Source organism: Lepidochelys kempii, chromosome 1, assembly GCF_965140265.1.
Source record: "Lepidochelys kempii isolate rLepKem1 chromosome 1, rLepKem1.hap2, whole genome shotgun sequence".
In the NCBI taxonomy this organism is placed as follows: Eukaryota; Metazoa; Chordata; order Testudines; family Cheloniidae; genus Lepidochelys; species Lepidochelys kempii.
Window position 1 is genome coordinate 277,230,523 of NC_133256.1, and position 20,963 is coordinate 277,251,485.

The window sequence follows — 20,963 nt, forward strand, 5'->3', positions numbered from 1 at the left end:
TGAGTGGGTCAAAATAGGGTTTACAATGGAATGCCAGCTTCACGGTGTATTGTGGAGGTACCAGCACTTCCTTGTAATATAAAGAGCCATACAGCAACATTTAACTACAGCAGTATAAAAACATTTTAAATTGCCGAAATAAAGGAGTTTATCTAATGGAAAATATCCATGGCCATTTAGACCATGGATGCTAGCTCATGGCTGACATATCGAGAAGGCTGACATATCCAGAAGAAGAGCTGGCCTGTTTCATAGGGTCCTTGCTTCTAAAAAAAAATCCTTGCACACCTGGAAATGGCAGAGTTGCTTGGTGGAAAGGAGCAAATGACTCCCCTAGGCCGATTCACATTTTTCTAGATCTCTTCTTGTCCCTTCACCTCGTTGGGGTTTGTGAAAGTTCCTACAACCTTGGGCCTGGAATAACCTCATGCAGGAAAGAACAGATCTTGGGCCCAAGTGTGTGTTAAATATTTTTAATATATTCAGTGGGGGTGCATTTCTTATCTCTGATGAGAAAATTCAGCAGCTCTACACCTCATTGCCATTATTTGGAAAATACAACATATCCCCTGGCTGGTGTGATGGAGAAATAGAAATGTTTGTCTTGTTGGATCTTCTTATTTCTGGTCTCCATTTTTTAGAATGGTCACTCAAGTAGACTTTATCATCGGAGCAAACAGCCTCTTTCAAATACTTTCCTGGGCTATTGGGTATTTAGTCACCTACATCAGTGCATCCTCAATATCTATCCCGTGAGGTTGATTTCCATAGAGTGCAGGGCAATTGAATAAACCATGCTTCTGGGAATAGGGGACGGTCACATAATCCCTGTACTGCTACTTTGAGGGAAAAATACTCCTTTACAAAAGTGTACAGTTTAATTGCAGATCTTCCATAAAGCAGCTAGGGATACAAATTTGGGCTAGGAAGAACCCACATTTCTTTTCAAAAAATCCACCAAAATAGTTATGAAAATACTCTAATATCAAGGCCATTTGATATTAATGCACTAAATAACACCTATACAAAAAAAAATCTAAATATTTTTTTCAGCAGAGCTGTGAATAAGGATTACTGTCTTTCAATTATTCATGGTCAGAGCCTCTAGCTCTCTAAATGTTTTAGAGACTTTAGTTTTTGTAGCACTCACAGTTAATATCAGTGTTTTGAGAATACTTAAATGAATAAAGGTGCATTTTAAAGCAGTGCATGGAGATTAGGCACACAATTCACTCTTAACATTGACAGGAGTCTCTGCGCATCTTTCTTGAAGGTGTGCTTACAGAATGCTAGATTTTAAAAAGATGATCTTGAAGGGGTTTTTCACAACTTCACAAAGCAGAAGTGATGTGGTTAATGTTTAACATGAAAGCTATCTGGAAAATGTGCAATGAGTCTCACCATTTCACTGCCTTTGGTAAAAGAAACAAATGTGTTGTGTGGATTGTGAACCTTGGAAAGCACGGGGATGAAAAGACAAAAGAAATTTAAATATTTGGAGAAAATATTGATAACATAATGGCTCATATCAACTATGCATGCAAATTGATACTTTGGAGTTGATCCTGCTACCATTGGCTTGGATGATACTTGGCTTGGGTTCGTATAGTTTAAAAAAAATGGATTGCTTTTTCAAAGTTCCTCAGCTTGACAGGTAAATTCACACCAGTCCTCCATTACTTTGATGTTAATTATTTGCCTTGTTGGCCTTTCACCCCTGACGTGATCTTGGAACTCCTTACATAAAGGCTTTTGTATTAACATTTGTATGATAGGATAAGATAAGTTGCTTAAGGAAACACTACTATACAAGTACATAAGAATGGCCATACTGGGTCAGACCAAAGGTCCATCCAGCCCAGTATCCTGTGTACCAACTGTGGCCAATGCCAGGTGCTCCAGAGGGAGTGAACCTAACAGGTAATGATCAAGTGATCTCTCTCCTGCTATCCATCTCCACCCTCTGACAAACAGAGGCTAGGGACACCATTCCTTACCCATCCTGGCTAATAGCCATTAATGGACTTAACCTCCATGAATTTATCCAGTTCTCTTTTAAACCCTGTTATAGTCCTAGCCTTCACAACCTCCTCAGGCAAGGAGTTCCACAGGTTGACTGTGCGCAATGTGAAGAAGAACTTCCTTTTATTTGTTTTAAATCTGCTGCCCATTAATTTCATTTGGTGACCCCTAGTTCTTATATTATGGGAACAAGTAAATAGCTTTTCCTTATTCACTTTCTCCACACCACTCATGATTTTATATACCTCTATCATAGCCCCCTTAGTCTCCTCTTTTCCAAGCTGAAAAGTCCTAGCCTCTTTAATCTCTCCTCATATGGGACCCGTTCCAAACCCCTAATCATTTTAGTTGCCCTTCTTTGAACCTTTTCTAATGCCAGTGTATCTTTTTTGAGATGAGGAGACCACATCTGTACACAGTATTCAAGATGTGGGCGTACCATGGATTTATATAAGGGCAATAAGATATTCTCCGTCTTATTTTCTATCCCTTTTTTAACATCCTGATTCCTAACATCATGTTAGCATTTTTGACTGCGGCTGCACACTGCATGGACATCTTCACAGAACTATCCACGATGACTCCAAGATCTCTATCCTGATTAGTTGTAGCTAAATTAGCCTCCAGCATATTGTATGTATAGTTGAGATTATTTTTTCCAATGTGCATTACTTTACATTTATCCACATTAAATTTCATTTGCCATTTTGTTGCCCAATCACTTAGTTTTGTGAGATCTTTTTGAAGTTCTTCACGTCTGCTTTGGTCTTAACTATCTTGAGCAGTTTAGTATCATCTGCAAACTTTGCCACCTCACTGTTTACCCCTTTCTCCAGATCATTTATGAATAAGTTGAATAGGATTGGTCCCAGCACTGACCCTTGGGAACACCACTAGTTACCCCTCTCCATTCTGAAAATTTACCATTTATTCCTACCCTTTGTTCCCTGTCTTTTAACCAGTTCTCAATCCATGAAAAGATCTTCCCTCTTATCCCATGACAACTTAATTTAAGTAGGGGAAATAGTTGTTTAAAATATTTTTGGAAATAGACTTGGCTATAAGCAAGAGGTCTAGTGAGGCCTGGCAGTTAGCATGGCCATTATTATAAGGTAGGATGAGTGTTTGACTTAGGTAATAAGGTTATAAGGGCTTTTTGCAATGTGTGCAGTGGGGATAAACACATAAACTACAAAAGAACAAAATATGGTTGAAATAGGGGATTTTTGGAATTTGTAACCATGAGGTTAACTGCATTAGCGTGTTGGAAATATTGGGAAATGTATTGATGCAAACAGCTTATGTCAGCAATAAGGCCCAAGTTATGGTTCCACAAAATGCCACTCATGGACAGTGGGCCAGGAGGTAATTCAAATATAGTCACTAGACAGGTGTGGGTCTAACTGCTAGCGGGTTCATCAGGATGATAAGATAGAGACAGCCTAGATCATCACATCCCATTTATGATGATCCCTGCTTACAGTTTCCTTCTATCTTTGTTTCCAACAGTCTCCATGGTGTTGTGAGTATGCTAGTATTGGGGACTGTTACTTTCTGTATATCTATTGTCTGTATGCTAATGCTTATGTTTGGAATTATTTGGATGTTAATTACAGTTTTTAAGTTTCTGTGTGTGGCTCAACAATCTCATACTTCATAATAAATTTTACATTGCTGCCTGGTAAAGAACCTGTTATCAGTGACTTGTGCAATTTGCACTCCAAATTAATCAAAGGCTACAAAATGTATGAAATAAATACTTAGAAAATTAAAGGGTGTGCATATGCAAAAATGTAAGGCATCAATGGAGAAGCTTTTTTATTAATTGCCAAATGTGGGTAGCTTGTTAAACATGTTAGCTCTTGTATGGCATATTCCTTGCCAGAATAGGTAGAGAACAGCAATGGAAAAACAGATGTTTTGAGTTAAGATTTAAATCACTAGTTTTTTATCAAATTAGACCTGTAATTATCCAGAAACATGCACTTTGTATCACATGTTGCTATCATTTTAACCCTTAACATAGGAAACCATTTAGAAGAAACTGCCTTTTGTCGATAAAAACAATGTTCTTTGTTTTATTCTTTGTCTAATGCATAGTCCTGTGTTTCATTGCAAAATGGTGTTTTGAAGATGAGGTTTTCTTTAACATAAAAATTAAGTTGCAGTTAAATCTAGTGTGACATATACTCATAGCAATGCACAAAACGAGGTATTATTTTGGATCCTTAAAAAGGCCATTACTGTCCTTCTGCCAGCCTGGGACTAAGATGCTGCAGCTTCGAGACTGATCAGGGGAGATCTGGATGGACAACCCTGACTGATCAGTGCAGTGGGGAACAATCTCCATCATAGTCAACTGAAATTCATCAGAGTGGGAAATAAGCAGGGGTCCCCAGGTTTTGGTTAGAGGAAGAAAGGGATAAGTCAGGCAGCTTTCTAGGCCATGAGGAATAGGTGGTAACAAGGGGAAGCTTCAGGAATCCAGCCTTCGGAGGGGAAGACCTAAGTTAGACTTGCAGACTGTCAATGTAGATACAGGAGTCCCAACAAGAAAAGTCCTTAGAGGCTTTCTTGCAGCATCCTCTGAGAAACCTGTTAAGAGTCAGGAGGAGCCAGGGACCTGACTTAGGACTTGTTTAGATTGTCCAAAGGTGAAAAGCTTCAGCTTCAGCCCAGAAACCAGGGAGGAAAAGACTCTTGGCATGGGCATAAAAATTCTGTGGAAGAAAGCTATTGACGTTACCTCAATTTTTCACTTCTGGGGGAGGGCCTTTCTCCAAAATGTTTTGCTGGCTGTAAAGATAAACAGCAGAGGAGACAGAGAGTAGAGTTTGAATCGGCTTTGCACGACAGTGCTCAGTACTCTCCACATATGCCAGCCGATTAGTGGGAGGGTGATATTTCAGTGAACTCTCTGAAGTCTGCTCTAGCACAGTATAGAAGCCAGTCAAAGGAAGAACGCCAGCAAGACACTAAAGTAAGCATTGTGGAGGTGACTTTGACTTTCTTGTTTGTTTTTAAGGGGTTACAAGAAAGAATGTTTTTGACTGTACTGAAAGAAGCTGACCCTCTGGAGCTGTGGGGAATGTTTCTGTCTCTCCCCCACCCCTAACCTTCAGTGCAAAATTATCCCACTACCCTAAACTTTAATGGTGCTTGTAATGGTAGGGTTTGAACACAAGGAGCTCCAACTCTCAGAATTGGGAGGATGATCATCAGTGGAGAGACACTTGATCTCAACAGATATGGCCTATAAAGGAAGAGTTTATAGTCTGTGAAGGACTTCTGTTATTAGAGTGTGCTCCCTCCAGAGGAGTTGATTGATCAATGGTGTTCAAGCGGGTCTAGGTCTCAAAAAGGTTACCTCACTATTTGCCAGAAATGTCGTAAGTGTTATTTGCCTAACCATTGTTTAGTGCATCTTTTATTGAATTCCACGACCTGCTAATTTGGATTTTTTTTACTTTATCTTTGTCAGACCACAAATGAAAATTCCTTTTCTTTTAATGACATTTGCATGTGAGATCCATTCCCGGCCAGATCCAATAAGATATGAGGGCTGGTATCCAGCGTTTGTCAGGCCCACAAAGGAATGCTGCTACTTAAAGAATGTTACTGTTCTAAAGGTTTGGGATGTCATAGCCCTGGCTACCAAATTTCAGTGCACCAGTATTTGTTGAGGAGTAGCTTTTTAAACTTTGGCTTGGTTTATGAAAAAGTGATGTAGATTCGCAAAGTGTAGTTCAAAAAGTGGTCAACAAAATAAACGATTCATATAAACTAGCCTGAGACAAAATAGTAGTTATTTTTTAAAGCTGAGTTTTGAAACATGCATTTTGTTCTGTCAGGGAGATCCTGGGTGGAGATCAAACTTAGGTTTTTTCCTGCTGAGATTGGGGTGAGGGGATGGAATATATAGCCCTTTGGTACCCCTCTGGCACAGTTAGAGTTTTGGAACTCTACTTAGACTTCGATAAGGCATTTGACTGAGTACTGCATAGCATTCTGATTTTAAAAAATACCATCATAAAAATCGAAGTAGCACATCTTAAATGGATTCAAAACTGGCTAATTGATTGAGCTCAAAAAGTAGTTGTAAATGAAGAATTATCTACCATAGGGCTGTTTCCAGTGGCATCCCTCTGTTCAATATAACAGTTATCTGGAAGAAACGATAAAATCATTACTGTTAAAATTTGCAGATGAAACAAAGATTACTGGAGTAGTAGATATGAAGGACAGATCAGTTCTACAGAGTTATCTGGCTGACTTTGTGAGGTGGGCTCATTTGAACAACACTTTAAAATACTCAAATGCAATCTCATACATCCAGGTACAAAGAATGTAGGTCACACTTAAAGGGTGAGGGACTGTATTTTAGAAAAGCAATGATGCTAGGAAAGCAAGGTCATGCGGGTTATGGTAGATAACCAGCTGAAAATAAGCTCCCAGTGCAATGTTGTAGCTAAGAGAGCAAATACGATCCTTGGATTTACAAACAGGGGAATACTGAACAGAAGTAGGGCAGTGCCAAGACCACTGGATAGGGCATTAGTGAAACTGCTACGAGAGCACTGTGTTTGGTTCTCATGCCAGACTTTAAAAGGATGTTGACAAATTGATCAAGGTTCAGAAATGAGCTACAAGAATTACTTGGAGTCTGAAAACCTGCCTCACAGTCAAAGACTAAAGTAACTCAATCTATTTAGTTGCTCCAAGGGAAATTTGAGAGGTGAGTGGATCATGGTATAGAAGTAGCTTGGTGGGAAGAAGATCTCTGATAGTAAAGGGAGCTTTACTGTAGCAGAAATACACATAATGAGATCCAGTGGCTGGAAACTGACACTCTACAAATTCAGACTAGAAATAAAATGCAATTTATTTAAGAGTGGGGATAATTATCCATTGGAACAATTTATCAACAGGATGCGGTCTTGAAGTATTTAGATCAAGATTGTGGATGTCTCTCTAAAAGGTATGCTCTATCTTAAACAGAAGATATAGACTTTTGGAATTACTAGGTGAAATTCTATGGCCTATGTATGCAGGAGGTCAGATTTATACAATCATACTAGTCCCTTTAGTCTTCAAATCTACACAAAATGCTGTTTATTCATGAAACTGTGGGGAAATAGCAGCAGATGTTTGTTTGGATGATTATAAAGCAACAAAATAGTAGCTCAGAATGAAAGTTTCCCTACTGAGATTACCAAAGATCTGGAGTTTCTACTTTTGCCAGCTGAGTGACCCAAATGCATAACCCCATGCCTAGTCCTTCTTTCCAAAATAAAGGGGGAAAAATAGACTGTACAGCTTCTATACTCTATTTCTTAAGCAAAGACTTATGAGTAGCTTTTGCAAGCTTCAGTACAAGAATGGGTCGAAATAACAATTCTAGTTTAATTATGGCCACTTCTGAGTAGAGTTAAAAGGGAGTCGTTGGAAAGACTTGGAACAAAGGGGGAATTTGGTTTACAAAATATCGTTATGGGACGCATCATACCATAATGTGGACAGCAGCAGAGGTCAGCATGCAAATTTAAAGAAAAGGGCATCTGTGTATATGTGGGAATATATGCCCTCTATTAACCATTATAAAAGCAGAGGAACTATATTATATTGAGTTGCTTTAAAACATTAAGATTATTCAGAATGAAATGCAGAAAGAGAATAAGAACCAAGCTGGCAGCCTGGCAGCTTCTTAGTTTTTTGACAGATTCCATTTTTAAATTTGTATTTCTTAAGCTCTTTCTCATTTTTAAAATTTTGTATAAAGGTAACATGCTTGATAGAACATAAAGGCTCTATCTTTCTAGCTGTGTTCTATTTTCCATCCTTTCCTCAAACCCCACCTTTGAATTATGTGTAAATGGAACATTTCTTTTTTCTGTTAAAAGGTGCCAGGTCATTTGAATATAATCTTTTATTGCCTTCCTGTCGCCTGAATAATCGGTGTGTGAACAAGTAACATAATGAATCCTTGTTGCCTGTTCAGCATAGATGTTTGCAAGTATCATTTTGTGATCTTAAAAAAAAGGAATGGATTTATTCTTAAGAAATATCTCCAAGAAATGTCTATACAGTGTATGTTCACCTGTAGATCAGTTTTACAATCAATAGTTCGTGTTATGAATTATGAAAATGAGATGTCGTCGTTTCTGTAGAACGGCTTTGAGAAAAACGTGAAGACTGAGGAAAAATGTAAAATAATTTCACCCTTATAATTAGTATTGCTTTTGAAGCCATTTCTAAAGATAAGGGACAAATAATGGGAAAAGAAGTCTGTGTTGCATTAACCGTTAATTAAACTGACTTTATTTCTGTATCCCTGTCTTTCATTATGTTCTCAGTCTATAGGAGATAAGCCACAAATTTGTTTGGACATTTTTTTTTTTCACATGAAGAGCAACACGTTTTTTTTTTTTTCAGCTGGGTAAAAAGACAATGCAAAAATCATATATAAATGTTTAAAATAAAACAATGGTCAGCAAAAAGTAAGAATTAATATGGTTGTTAATAACTGAAATGATAAAATAATCACTGTTATCAAACATAGCTATAAACAGAATCTCAGACATGCTCCAGGTTAGTCAGAAGAGGTCCTCTGCATTACACTGTGCTTGCTTGCTTGAAATGAAACTGTGTTATTGGTTAACTGGGATGCTTAGCATAATCACTTTGCTAGGCTGTGGTGGAGGGAGGTGATTATCACTGGGAACAGATGGGCAGGTCCAAAGCATTGCCAGATTCTGCCCAAGCTCCGTTTACTGTAGTTCTAGCTTTCGTTTCTTCAACAATTCTCATTTTTATTCGTCCTGCATGTTCTAAAGAACTAGCTGCACTCAAAGGTCAGTGACTGAAGACCTTACAGTACAGCTCACAAATGTAGGAGTGGGGAATTCAAAATGCTGTCACTCTGTATGTGAATGGATGAAGCAGATTTCATTTCATACAGTTGCCTCCCTAAATATATGAAGGATTTATCTGTAAGCTTAGCACTCTACTCTGCGTCTGTATCTCCTTGTGGATTGTATTGTGTCTGTGATCAGAAATGATTTTCTCAGATATGAACACTGTCTCTGGCTCCCCTAAGGTGCATCCTCCTAATGGGACCCGATTTTATACTTTTCAGGTAAGTGTATTTAATAACATCAGTTATCTGGAAGTTAAAATGTAGGTAAACTTTGAATAAGAGTAAGCTAAATAGGATAAGAAACCTGTGTGTTAATTGCTGTTTATTTGGGGAAGAAGAGATGTAAGAAATTAGTATTGTCACAAATCAGTTTACTTACTTTGTCTGTAATTGAAGGTGGAGTTGCATTGGGTATGTTTTTATTATTGAATATTTTCAGTAATATTATCCTTCTCAGGTTCAGTGGATTTTGTAATTTCGTAGCCAGAGCTGCATTAGTGTTCGCATTTAGTAAATAATAGACACTTTCTTGGCATCATCACAAATTTCAAATTGTAAAATTCAAAAGTATTTTTGAAACTTTATGTAATGTACCCATCCTGATAGAGACATGTTTTTAATATTCTAAATGTAGGTTAATGCTGTCTGGCCTTCAATGTGATTCATTTGGAGAGTAGTAATATGTGAGCAATAGACAGCGCTGCAGGAATCTATTGTTAGGACTATTAAGGGTTTCAGTGTGCAGCCAACTTTCACCTTATGCAGGTGAATAGTCTTCTGTGCTATAGCTAAAGGTAAGAAATTACTGACAAAACTGTGATATGTTTGATGTAAAAATCTCTTATCCCTAACCTATTTCAAAAAAATGAAATCTTTAATGCCTTCAATCTAGAAAACTAGGTAATCCCACATTAAGGCTCGACAAAAGTGCACCCTACAGCACTCTGGCCCTGAATAACAATTCAAACCCATCATGACTTAAACTGACTATCTCTTTCAGCTCAGCTTTAAAACAAATATCTCCATGCTTAAATATGTGTATCAGTGTTCATTTGGCAATTACTATTCAGGATTCGAGAATAGCACCTTAAATGTATAACAAACTGAGTACATTCCCAGAACAATCAATATGATGATACAAAGTTTATACTAAAATACTTAGCACCCGATGCATTTATTACATCTATTGAACTTGAAAGAACTTCTGTATACATTTTTTAGTTCATATTCCTTTCCTCTATTAAGTTATTATTTTTAATCATGCCATCCTTACACTGATATCTACTGATAGTTGAGGGCTGTGCTGAAACAGTGTGTGTCTACCTCACAGCAGATATCTGCTGATCCTGGCAATGATTCAGAGACATGAGTGCCCCAGGGCTGTTTTTCTGCAGAATGACTACTTTTTCCACACACTGAGATCTAAACATTCTTTACAGTCTCCTGCAGCTGGGATCTTTTACACAACTCTTGGCATCAGGTATTCTTTCTGAGCCTCTTAAACTGAAAGGGTCAGTATAGTCAACATGCTCAGTCATGGCTGTTTCATCATGTGTTATTTTTTGACCATAGAGCCTCTGATAGCAACTTGATAGAAGGCTGTTTTATGTAGGTTTATGTTATGGTTAGAATAAATACCCAGGCTATAGCATTCATTTTCACATGAACAAAAATGTCTCTCAAGAACTACTTTATTTATCCATAGGATTTTGGGGTGAGATTGCATAATCTAAAGGAAGAAATTAATTAATTAGGGATGCTAAGTGAGCAATATAACACTGACTGATCTTGGAAAATGAAACTGCTATTAACAGGATAGGTTGTCTGTGTACTAATGCATCTGGGTGCCATTGGGAGACCATTTTTTTAAAAAAAGACCCCAAATTATATCTTTCTTCCTATAGTATAGTTAGTATACTATAGTATAGTATATAGTTCCTATATTTTCTTGCCATGTGCTTTGAACCTGATGTTATATAGTGAAAACAATATGTATAGTTTTAAAAAGTAAATAAAAAAATAAAATATATGTAAAGCACCCCCTCTCTTCTTCAAATCTCACCTCAGAGCCCACTCACTTCTTTCGCTTTGGTTCTAGCTTTGACTTCCATTCCTGTGCTGTCTACTCTTTTCCTCCTGTCCTACTTCAACCTGTATTTTAAAAAGATAAGAATTGGTAAGATTTGCTTAATAATGAATCTGTGTTTGTTTAATCCCTAGTCCCACCTTTTGTTACCTTCTCTTTTTTCCCCCCTGTTAGCTACATATTTTTATACTTGTCTAATTTAGATAGTAAAGTCTTTGAGACCATCTCTTATTGTAATATTTGTAAAGTGCCATACAAAGTTAAGGCACTATATAAGGGCTCTGGAAACTCGTATACATGTACTTAGTTTTAGGAACATGAATAGTACTGCTGAAGGCATTGGGATTACAGACATGCTTAAAGTTAAACCCACGAGGAAAAGTTTGCAGCACCAGTCCTAAACTGTGGTTATTAATAACAGAGCTGTTAAAATAGCTTCACTGACTCAGAATCTCAGCACGTAATATTATCCGTATATTCCTACAACTGTATTAAAAGAAACGAAGCCTGTGCACAAATCATATATTTGTTAAATACTTTTAAACTGAAATTCTTAGGAAATAAGACATATTTAGACACTGCAGGCCAATGAGTCATAGTTGCCTTGTATAAATGTAGCTAGCATAGCTCAGCCATTGGGCAGAGCCAAAACCACTAGAGATCTGTGTAAAAGATTTTGGGGAAAACATTTACCAGTTTTTTAATTAAATGCTATGAATGATCAACTTAATTTAATACGGGTTAAAATACAGAGGGCTGAGTTATGCTTTTTCTTCATTTAATACTCAGATGTCTTTCAATTTTTGCTAAAATAGCACTTCAGGAAAGATGAAGGATAAGACTTGGAATCAACTTCTCCTCAACAACTGAAATGTTTAAATACGCATCAAAGGAGAGGAGATTATGAAGTGTGCCATAAGTATGCAAATTCACATAAATTTTTTGCATGATTTATTTTAAGCAGGTTATGCTAATGTAGACATTTTCTCTCAAATGAATTGCAGTGTTTATGAAATTAAATTTCCATATGTAACATGAACTGGAATGAACAAACTTAGCCTTTATTTATTTATTTATTTCAAAAAGTCATATTTATGGCATATCATACACTTGATGTCCTGGTCACCCAGTGTTCAGGAAAAGTATTACACAGGTATTAGAAAACAGTATTTAGACATCCATGGACTCTTTAGAGACCCTGAAAATATCGGTCACTATATTCTTCAACTCAGGAGAATCATCTTGAACTTCTGATAGTGTTAAATTTTGATCTGGGCTGCTGTATTTGCTGAACTGCTTGTTATCATCAAAACAAGTCTCTGGGCTTTGATCCTTAGAGTATACTCGATCAAAGCAATTAAAACAGAAGACTACTCTGAGATGAGGTTATATAAAGGAGTTACATAAATGCTGTATGACAGTAACAATTAATTGGGATTATACCATTTTAATAAAGATTTATTTTAATAAAAACAAATAAAATGCAGATTTTTAGGCTTCTGTATATCAATGAATCATTATTTCACCTTATTTGCGTGGGCATGAATATATTTAGCTTCTTTTATGTAAAACTTGGTATACTTGTGTAGCTGTGTAAAACAAGGCAGATATTCCTTTTTCTTTTCTTTTTAATTTTTCTTTTGCCTTGTATAGGAAGATACCCTTGCTGCTGCTGTACATGGATGATTTAATTTGCCATCAGTCCTTGAAATAAGAATTTATCTTTAATGTAACTTATAAATGTCAAAGTCCAAATATTACTAACATTAAATTCCTCTTTGGCTGGTATATGCATTCCACTGTCTGCACAATGTATTGAATTTCATTGTAATACAATGATTATGTGCATAATGTGATGATGGGGGTCAGCATGGCTTAAGCAAGGTAGTATTTCTAACTATGTTTTTCATCATGCAATAGGATGCACCTTATGAGATGCAAAATTATATTTTACCCAAGTTTTAAAAAATATTCTGGAGGGATATCTCAAAAGTAGCTGAACTTTCAAACTTCAAATTTGCTTTGTAAATAGGGCACAAAGCTTCTGTGCTTTGCTAAGCTGAAAAAACACTGGTTGTAAAAAATGTATGTATATGTCAATGTATATTCACTATATGCAGTCAAAATTCTTGCCTTTTTGTGAAATCGGAAGTCTTTGCTAAGAAATTGTCCAATCTAAATTTTCATAACTTTAAAACTATGGAATCTTTTATCTTTGGACTTGTCTTGAAGTTTGTCTCAACAAAATCTATCAACAAACCAAATATGAGATCTTTATGTTTGGTATCTTTGCATAAGAAAAATGATTTCCATAATGATGGTACCATCAGAAATACTTATTAAAAATTGTCTTGTAATTTTCAGTTATTAAGGTAATATCATGTCATGTTAAGTACAATTCTGAGTGCTGGCCAGAGAGTATTTGAACCACCCCAAGTGGAATTTACGAAATAATTCTGCACTAGAGAGAGAAACCTTCCTTGAGTTCTCCAGTGCACAGAGCTATGCATGTCTGCTAGATACATCTAGGTCCTTAGCCTTCAAATCAGTACTGTGTAGCAATGAATTATTAACACATTAAAACTATCTCATGAAATGAAGAACTTAGTTTTTATTTTTATTTTATTTGTATGTGAAGTGTTATGGTGACAAAAAAGTCATAATACTTATTAGTAAACAATACTTATATATAACCTATCACTAAAATCCTATTGTGCTTTTATAGTCTGAACTAAAAACAAGTAAGCAAGAATGACAAAAATATATTGGTAGATACTGTGGACATGTGGCTAAGGTTATATGAAAAATATTATTATTTAAGGAATGGTATGTGATTTCTAGATGGCAATAGCTGAAGTGAGGAAAGTTAAAGCCGTATATTTATCCTGACATTACATTTCATTTTTATTATCATTATTAATTATTCTTCTTATTATCATTATGAGTGCTTCACTCACCATCCTTAAAGTTCTCCTTAATACACATTTTGTGTGTGGAAAAAGTAGTAAATGACTCAAAATGCTCCTTCTGTAACAGAGGACTTACCTATCTTTGAGCAGGAGGTTCCTGCTTTGAGCAGGGGGTTAGACTAGATGACCTCTTGAGGTCCCTTCCAACCCTGATATTCTATGATTCTATGATCTTATTAAAATTTGTAATGGCTTTCACTTACTATGAACCACTTTTCACCTTAGGTTATATGTGTGGGTGTGTGTATGTGTATACATACACACATATATAACCTAAGGTTGTATTCAAAATATATTTATTAAACCCTCAGTTTTCTTTTATTACTTAAAGTACTTATATAAATGCCTTACACAATCACTTGACATCAGAGGCAAGGTCTTGAAACATTTTTAGTACCATTGAAAAATCCTCTGTGTTTGCATAGTATGTTGTATTGTAGTGATAGGGCCTCATTCTCCTTTGCTCTGCACATTGTATCATTTGTACCAGTGCAAAGTGCGTTTAAAATGCTACTAAATCTGATCAGTAGACTTTGTGAAAAAGTGAATAACTACACAATGTGCAAGACATGAGAAAATCAGAGGATGTTGTCTACTCTGAGGTGTCCATGGACTGGTCTACAGAAGGTTTCTAGAGCTGATTTCCCTCTGCTCCTTTGTGTACTACCCTTGACCTGAATGTACAGGCAGTTCCTCCAGGGAGTCTGTTCTTCTCTGAATGTTATACCTTGTCATAAATATAAAGGGAAGGGTAAACCCCTTTAAAATCCCTCCTGGCCAGAGGAAAAATCCTCTCACCTGTAAAGGGTTAAGAAGCTAAAGGTAACCTCGCTGGCACCTGACCAAAATGACCAATGAGGAGACAAGATACTTTCAAAAGCTGGGAGGATGGAGAAAAACAAAGGGTCTGGGTCTGTCTGTGTGATGCTTTTGCCGGGGACAGAACAGGAATGGAGTCTTAGAACTTAGTAAGTAATCTAGCTAGGTATGTGTTAGATTATGATTTCTTTAAATGGCTGAGAAAATAGCTGTGCTGAATAGAATGAATATTTCTGTCTGTGTGTCTTTTTTGTAACTTAAGGTTTTGCCAACACATTCTCTATGTTTTGAATCTAATTACCCTGTAAGGTATTCACCATCCTGATTTTACAGAGGTGATTCTTTTTTACTTCTGTTAAAAGTCTTCTTGTAAGGAAACTGAATGCTTTTTCATTGTTCTAAGATCCAAGGGTTTGGTTCTGTGGTCACCTATGCAAATTGATAAGGATTTTTACCAAACCTTCCCCAGGAAGTGGGGTGCAAGGGTTGGGAGGATTTTGGGGGGAAAAGATGTTTCCAAACTACGTTTTTTCAGGAACCCAGATAAAGTTTGGTGGTGGCAGTGGAAGTCCAAGGGCAAAGGGTAAAATAGTTTGTACCTTGGGGAAGTTTTAACCTAAGCTGGTAAAAGTAAGCTTAGGAGGTTTTCATGCAGGTCCCCACATATGTACCCTAGAGTTCAGAGTGGGGAAGGAACCTTGACATACCGAAATAAATATCTTCCTTATTACTGAACCCTGGATCATTTCTCCTTACTGATACAACAATGCTCTTAATTCGACAAGTTCAGTCATATTTGTGATTTTCATGTTGTGCGTTAAAATCCTAAGGGCATGTTCAATGTGAAAGTCACAAGTCCATAGCATCCTGGTGACTGTTGGATAGCTTAGTGCTCTTAAATATGAAATAAAAGTCCTGTTGTACCAAGTGCCAAGGGAGTGACTGCTTTGGTTTGCAGAAGTTTGTGGTGCAGATGAGTGGGGCTCCTACTGGACTTGAAAACTGCCTGAAACCCAGTTAGTAAATGCAAGCAGTACCAGTGGCAGCAAAGCTGCTGCATAGCTGTGGGGCATTTTCAAAGAGATACAGCATTTGAACTATGTCAAGGAGAGGATAACAGTGATGGACTAGTCAGAATTTAAGTTATATCCTGAAGCTGAATGTAGCAAAGTAATTTAGAAATCTGGGCAGAGTCACAGCAAGGACACAATCATGAAGTGATTTGCCTTGTAATTAAAATGCAAATATTCAATAGCAATATAAGTGGCTTTTGTATGACCTGGAAGGTAGAAGATTTATGGTGGGGCAAATATGTTTGCAGGCTTTTTTTTAACCCACAACAGCTGACAAATAGTTGGGGGTGGAAGACTGTTTCAAGTTATAATTCTTAAAGGATGCCCCTTGCAGTCATTTATCACTTCCTTTTGTGGTCTGTATTCTTTTTTATTATTCTTCTGCAGAGAACAAAAGCCAGACATTTCTGCTGAAATAAGGACATGTTAAACACAGTGTTGTCATGCTTATATATAATTTCTCCCCATGTGAGTCTCCCTGGAAAAGAAGATAGAAATAAAGTGTTTTCTGCATACAAACAATTACGCAAACGGAGACAAAACCATATAGAATTCTGAATGAATAATGTATAAACGTTTTTATACATTGAAACGAAGTATGAAAAAGAAACTTAGACTGTTAGCAGAAGTTTGGTTTTCTTCACAATGGGCCAGATCCTCAGCTGTTGTAAATCACTGATATCAAAGCAGCTGTGCCATTTTATACAAGCTGAGGATCAGACACTTTGATTCCAATAAGAATAATCAATGTTGGCTTGAACCCAGTGACATTTTATTAGTATTTTTAACAATACCATAGAATTAGTATAATAATACAGTGGTATTGAAGGCTATATTTAGTTAACCCTCAAATTTCTTTACCATTTTTTCAGTGGAGCTGCTTTGCCCCCTGCAGAACTTGTAGAAGACATGGCACTCAGACCAAGCATTCCTCTGAGGTCCGTGACATATAGTCACAGAGGATAGCCATGAAAAAGTCCTGTGCCTGTACCCTGGTTTTTGGCTCTCTTCTTGCTTCTTGTCAAGAATGGTGCAGCCAGAATCTGCCTCTCCAGCTGCTGCTCCCATTCTATTTAAAAATCAATGGCACTATCTGGCTACAAATTATCATTGTATCTTTTCCAGTCATTCAATAAAATGGTCTAAATCTTTTTATGGGACTTGCTGCTCTGTATGCAATGCACTAGGAAACTTGACTGACTAACAGACCGAAGAATGCTGAACATTCAGTGACATATACTGATTACTTTGGACAATCCAAGAGAATAGCTAATGTATGATCAATTATAGATCAAATTTGCATATTCCTATGGCCTGAAACATATACCCCTAGCAAGGAAGAAACGGCAAGCATCATGATTCTAAACTAATGAGATGATTTTATGGTTAAGAATGGAGACTGGAAAACACAGTAGTATTTTTGCTTTAGTAAGTAGTTAAAAGGCACATGTGTGTATGGAAATCTCCCAGTTGAAGGGATTTATTCTATTAGATTGTTTTATATCTTTCATCCTTAGATTGCTTTATCTTAAATCCCACTATGTACTTTGGCAGCAAGAAACAGTAAGAAAGAAAGGTGTGCAAGGATTATCAGCTCTGAAATTCAGTCAGAGGAGACGGATCATTTTGAGTCGGAATTCAATAGCCAAACAAACTTTACATTTTGTTTTTGCTTATTTTGCCAGAATAGCTTTATCCACACACCACAACACTTTTCAAGCTGAGTAGTAACCAACAGGAGCTGTCAGTGTAGTTTCCTGCAGATAATTGCTGGGATCCAAACAGAGAGACTGTTAACGGCCAGGTTGTCGCCCACTCTGCATGCCTGCGCTGGGGCATAAGGAGGCATAAAGCACCCCCTTATTCCTCTGCCCCAGCAGCACAAGGAGGAAAGCAGGCTTTGCAGAGCTATTATTCTCTCCTCCCAGGCAGGTGGGGCAAGAGGGGGAAGTGAGCAGTAGGAGAAGCCTTGGCATTGTCTCCATTCCTCCTAACATGTTAGGCCCTGCATCTGCGCCAGGGTGCATACATGGTTCCAGATGTTGGGCTATAGTTAAGGTACATCCCTCCTGAAGTTAGCTGGCAACTGGGAGGCTAACTGTGACTTGAAATGGGCATTTGTTTTCATTTATGAGAATTTGAGGAAGGAAAGAAAGAAAGAGACCTGGAGCAAGGGAGTGCTAATGTTCTGCAGAAAACATTGGGACTTGAATGCGGCAGTACTGTCCCAATTTGTGTCATTTTGGTAATGTTTGCTCACTCCACTCAGCTGATGGTAAGATGTATTCCAGTGGTGTGGGAACCAGGGCAGGACTTGGGTAATAAACCATCCTTATGGGAGAAAATTAGAGAGCACATGGAGGAGAAATATAGGCTCAGTGTAATGTTTGTTAAAGGGCAAAGCATAACCCATTGGAGTGAGAAATGCAGATCAGATGAGTTTCTATGGATCTCGGCACTGAATGTCTCATGTAAATTGTCAGGATAATTTGTGGGGAAGTAGCTCCTCTTCCTTGATGGATAATTTTAGCCATCTTGCTATGAATGCTATTGAACCTTTTCCCTCACCATCTAGAGGAAGAATACTAAAGGAGAATTAACATTACTATTCCTTTGTATGTTTCATATGTCTTGAACACTTGCCTCAGCTCTGCGGTGTGCTACTGCTTCTCCAGACTATATTTCAGCCTGAAGCAAATGGAGGCCAGTACCATCTCTTGGGATCTCTGGTAGAGCTTTTTGGGTTGGTATGAATTTGGTTTAGAAGACTTTGTCCAAGTGCAAGCTGCAGAATTTTTTCCACAGAGCTCCAGTTTAAGAATTTTTTTTCAGCAAGGTGATTGTGATGAGAGAACATGGTTCTATTGTCTGGTAATCTTGAGGAATCAACTGTAAAGACTTAAATGGGATGCTAGAATCACTAATTCTGTTCCTCACTAGTGGGAATACTGAATCTCCATATATTTGAAGAAAAATAGTGTTCTGGTGTCCAGTCTAGAGGATAAAACAAACATATACAAAACACTCCTAACCATGCATTTTAAAAAAAAAAGGTACATGGAATTTACATGTACTTACTTTGCTTATATAATGCTCTTTTCTGTCTCGTGTATGTAGGCTGAAAGCTGTTCAGGTCAGAGGGACAGTTTCTTACTTGGGCATTTGTACAGCATCAAGCACAATGAGGCCTTGATAGCCTGTGATCCTCTATGCATTACAATAATAAGAATGATAACTGGAGTTGGGTGATGTATTTTTAGGTAGAGCTGGTGGAAACTCAGAATTTCTGGTTCCTGGAAAATTTCAAAATTTGGGTTTGGTCTGAACTGGAACAGAAACAGATATTTTTGAAATTTCCCACAAATCAGAATTACTGAAAAAAATAGTTTTGGATTTCTGAAATCTTATTTTGAATTTTATTTTTTCATTTTTTCATTTTTCATTCATTCATAACTTGTCAGTGGTAGAAGTAGTGCATATTATATGTCTAAATATAATATAATAGATGAAATATTTCTCCTCTTTTTATTTTAAAACTGTGAAGGGCAGCTGCTAGTTAGTACTGTGAAAGATTATTTAGAAAGTGTTATATTTTCTAGATCAGTGTCTGTGTTGTAAACCCAGTTTGATACTTTGACATAAAATAATAGACTATCTTAACTATTATGAAATGTAAAAATATAAAAATGAAAATAAAAATATTGACACAATTTGGGAATTCTGAAAAACAATTATTTTTTATTTTAATTTTTTTCCCTGATAGAATGTTTGTCAAAATTACATATTTTCTGAAATGTTTGAATTTGTCAAAAGCAGCATTTTTCATCAATAAGTGTTTTGACAAAAAAAATTAAACTCTAATCTTGAGGCATAACAGAAATGTATCCTTTTTCTTTTAGCTGTTTCAGGGAGAGGTTTGCTATCCAGAGATCTCTCTAACTGGAACAGAAATTGAGCACATGCAGAGTGGTTTCCAGAAACCTTTAAATGTTTGGTGGTTGTTCACCTGTCTGGTGATGAAAAAGAAGTCTTGTAATGAGTGATTCACGTCTTCTGAATTGCCTTAGTTCAGATTTAAATACTGGGTTTTTTCACTGGTGGTTGGTTTGTGAATGTGTTGGTTTTTAGTAATTTGTGTTTGTAGAAAAATTTATAGGTTTCATTAAAGGCTACATGTTTCTCAAATAGTGGGATGGTGTTTTCATATTTGCAGATTATAATATTCAAAATAGACACTTTAATGAATATAGTAAATTCTCTTCTTTTTCATCTGTTCTTGTCTAATTCAATATCAGGTGGGTAGTTATTTTAAAGAATGTTAGTGGAGGGTTTATGGGGATGTGATGCTTTTGAAACATTCAGTTGGTATTGTGATTTGCTAAAATATGCAAATAAATGAGAAAAACAGATTCACTATTTCCACTTGAGAAAATAGAATTATTAATTCATGGATATCAAAGCTATCTGTTTTTAGTTGTACACTAAAATGAATTGTACAGAATCAAGTAAAAAAGACTTCTGCTCCCATGAAATTTACTTCTTTCAAGTGATAAATCGAATAAAGGATGAGCGAAATATGACTGTTTCTTGTAAAAGAAAATATTTTAACTCTAGGTACTTTGTACCTCTTGCAATGTCACAGTATAAAACATTGAATTTAGTCACAATTTCAGGTACTGTGAAGATGCTTCTGCTTGTGTTACTTTGGAACAAAGTCAATAATTATGAAGTGTCCATGGTACTGAAAATGTACTGTTGATGCAGAGTTAGCTCAGTAAACTATTCAACAACAACAAAAATGTAAATACAAAGTGAAGATGTCATGTCCGACAGTATCTGAAACACCAGCAGTATATTGTGTGTGTAAGAAGTGTGTGACTTGCAGTTTGGCTCATTGATCATTTTAATAAGAAATTATTCCCAAAGTATTTTTAAACCTTGTATGTGAAAATGTTATCTATTTTTGGCAGCCTCTCTGGTTTTAGGATTAAGCAAATAGGGAAGTGCTAATAAGCATGAGCTAAATGAGGAAGCAAAATAAAAATGGTTCATTTATACTTGGTAATGTTGTAACTCCT

General features: G+C 36.6%; 1 protein-coding gene across 11 annotated transcripts in view; it reads left to right on the forward strand.

Moving 5' to 3' along the window:
- The window catches only part of PPFIA2 (PTPRF interacting protein alpha 2), a 619,912-nt gene that overhangs the window by 160,025 nt on the left and 438,924 nt on the right, over nt 1-20,963 (forward strand). For 3 of the 11 annotated variants that reach the window (XM_073327630.1, XM_073327631.1, XM_073327635.1), the window contains exon 1: nt 8,726-9,157. The exons of 5 other annotated variants lie outside the window; for them this stretch is intronic. In XM_073327630.1, coding sequence (XP_073183731.1) covers nt 9,077-9,157 — 81 coding nt within the window. In that variant the 5' untranslated portion in view covers nt 8,726-9,076. Of the gene's footprint in view, nt 1-8,725; nt 9,158-11,036; nt 11,115-11,839; nt 11,944-20,963 lie in introns of those variants that run through there. 3 more of the 11 variants (XM_073327632.1, XM_073327636.1, XM_073327633.1) reach the window with 2 other exon arrangements.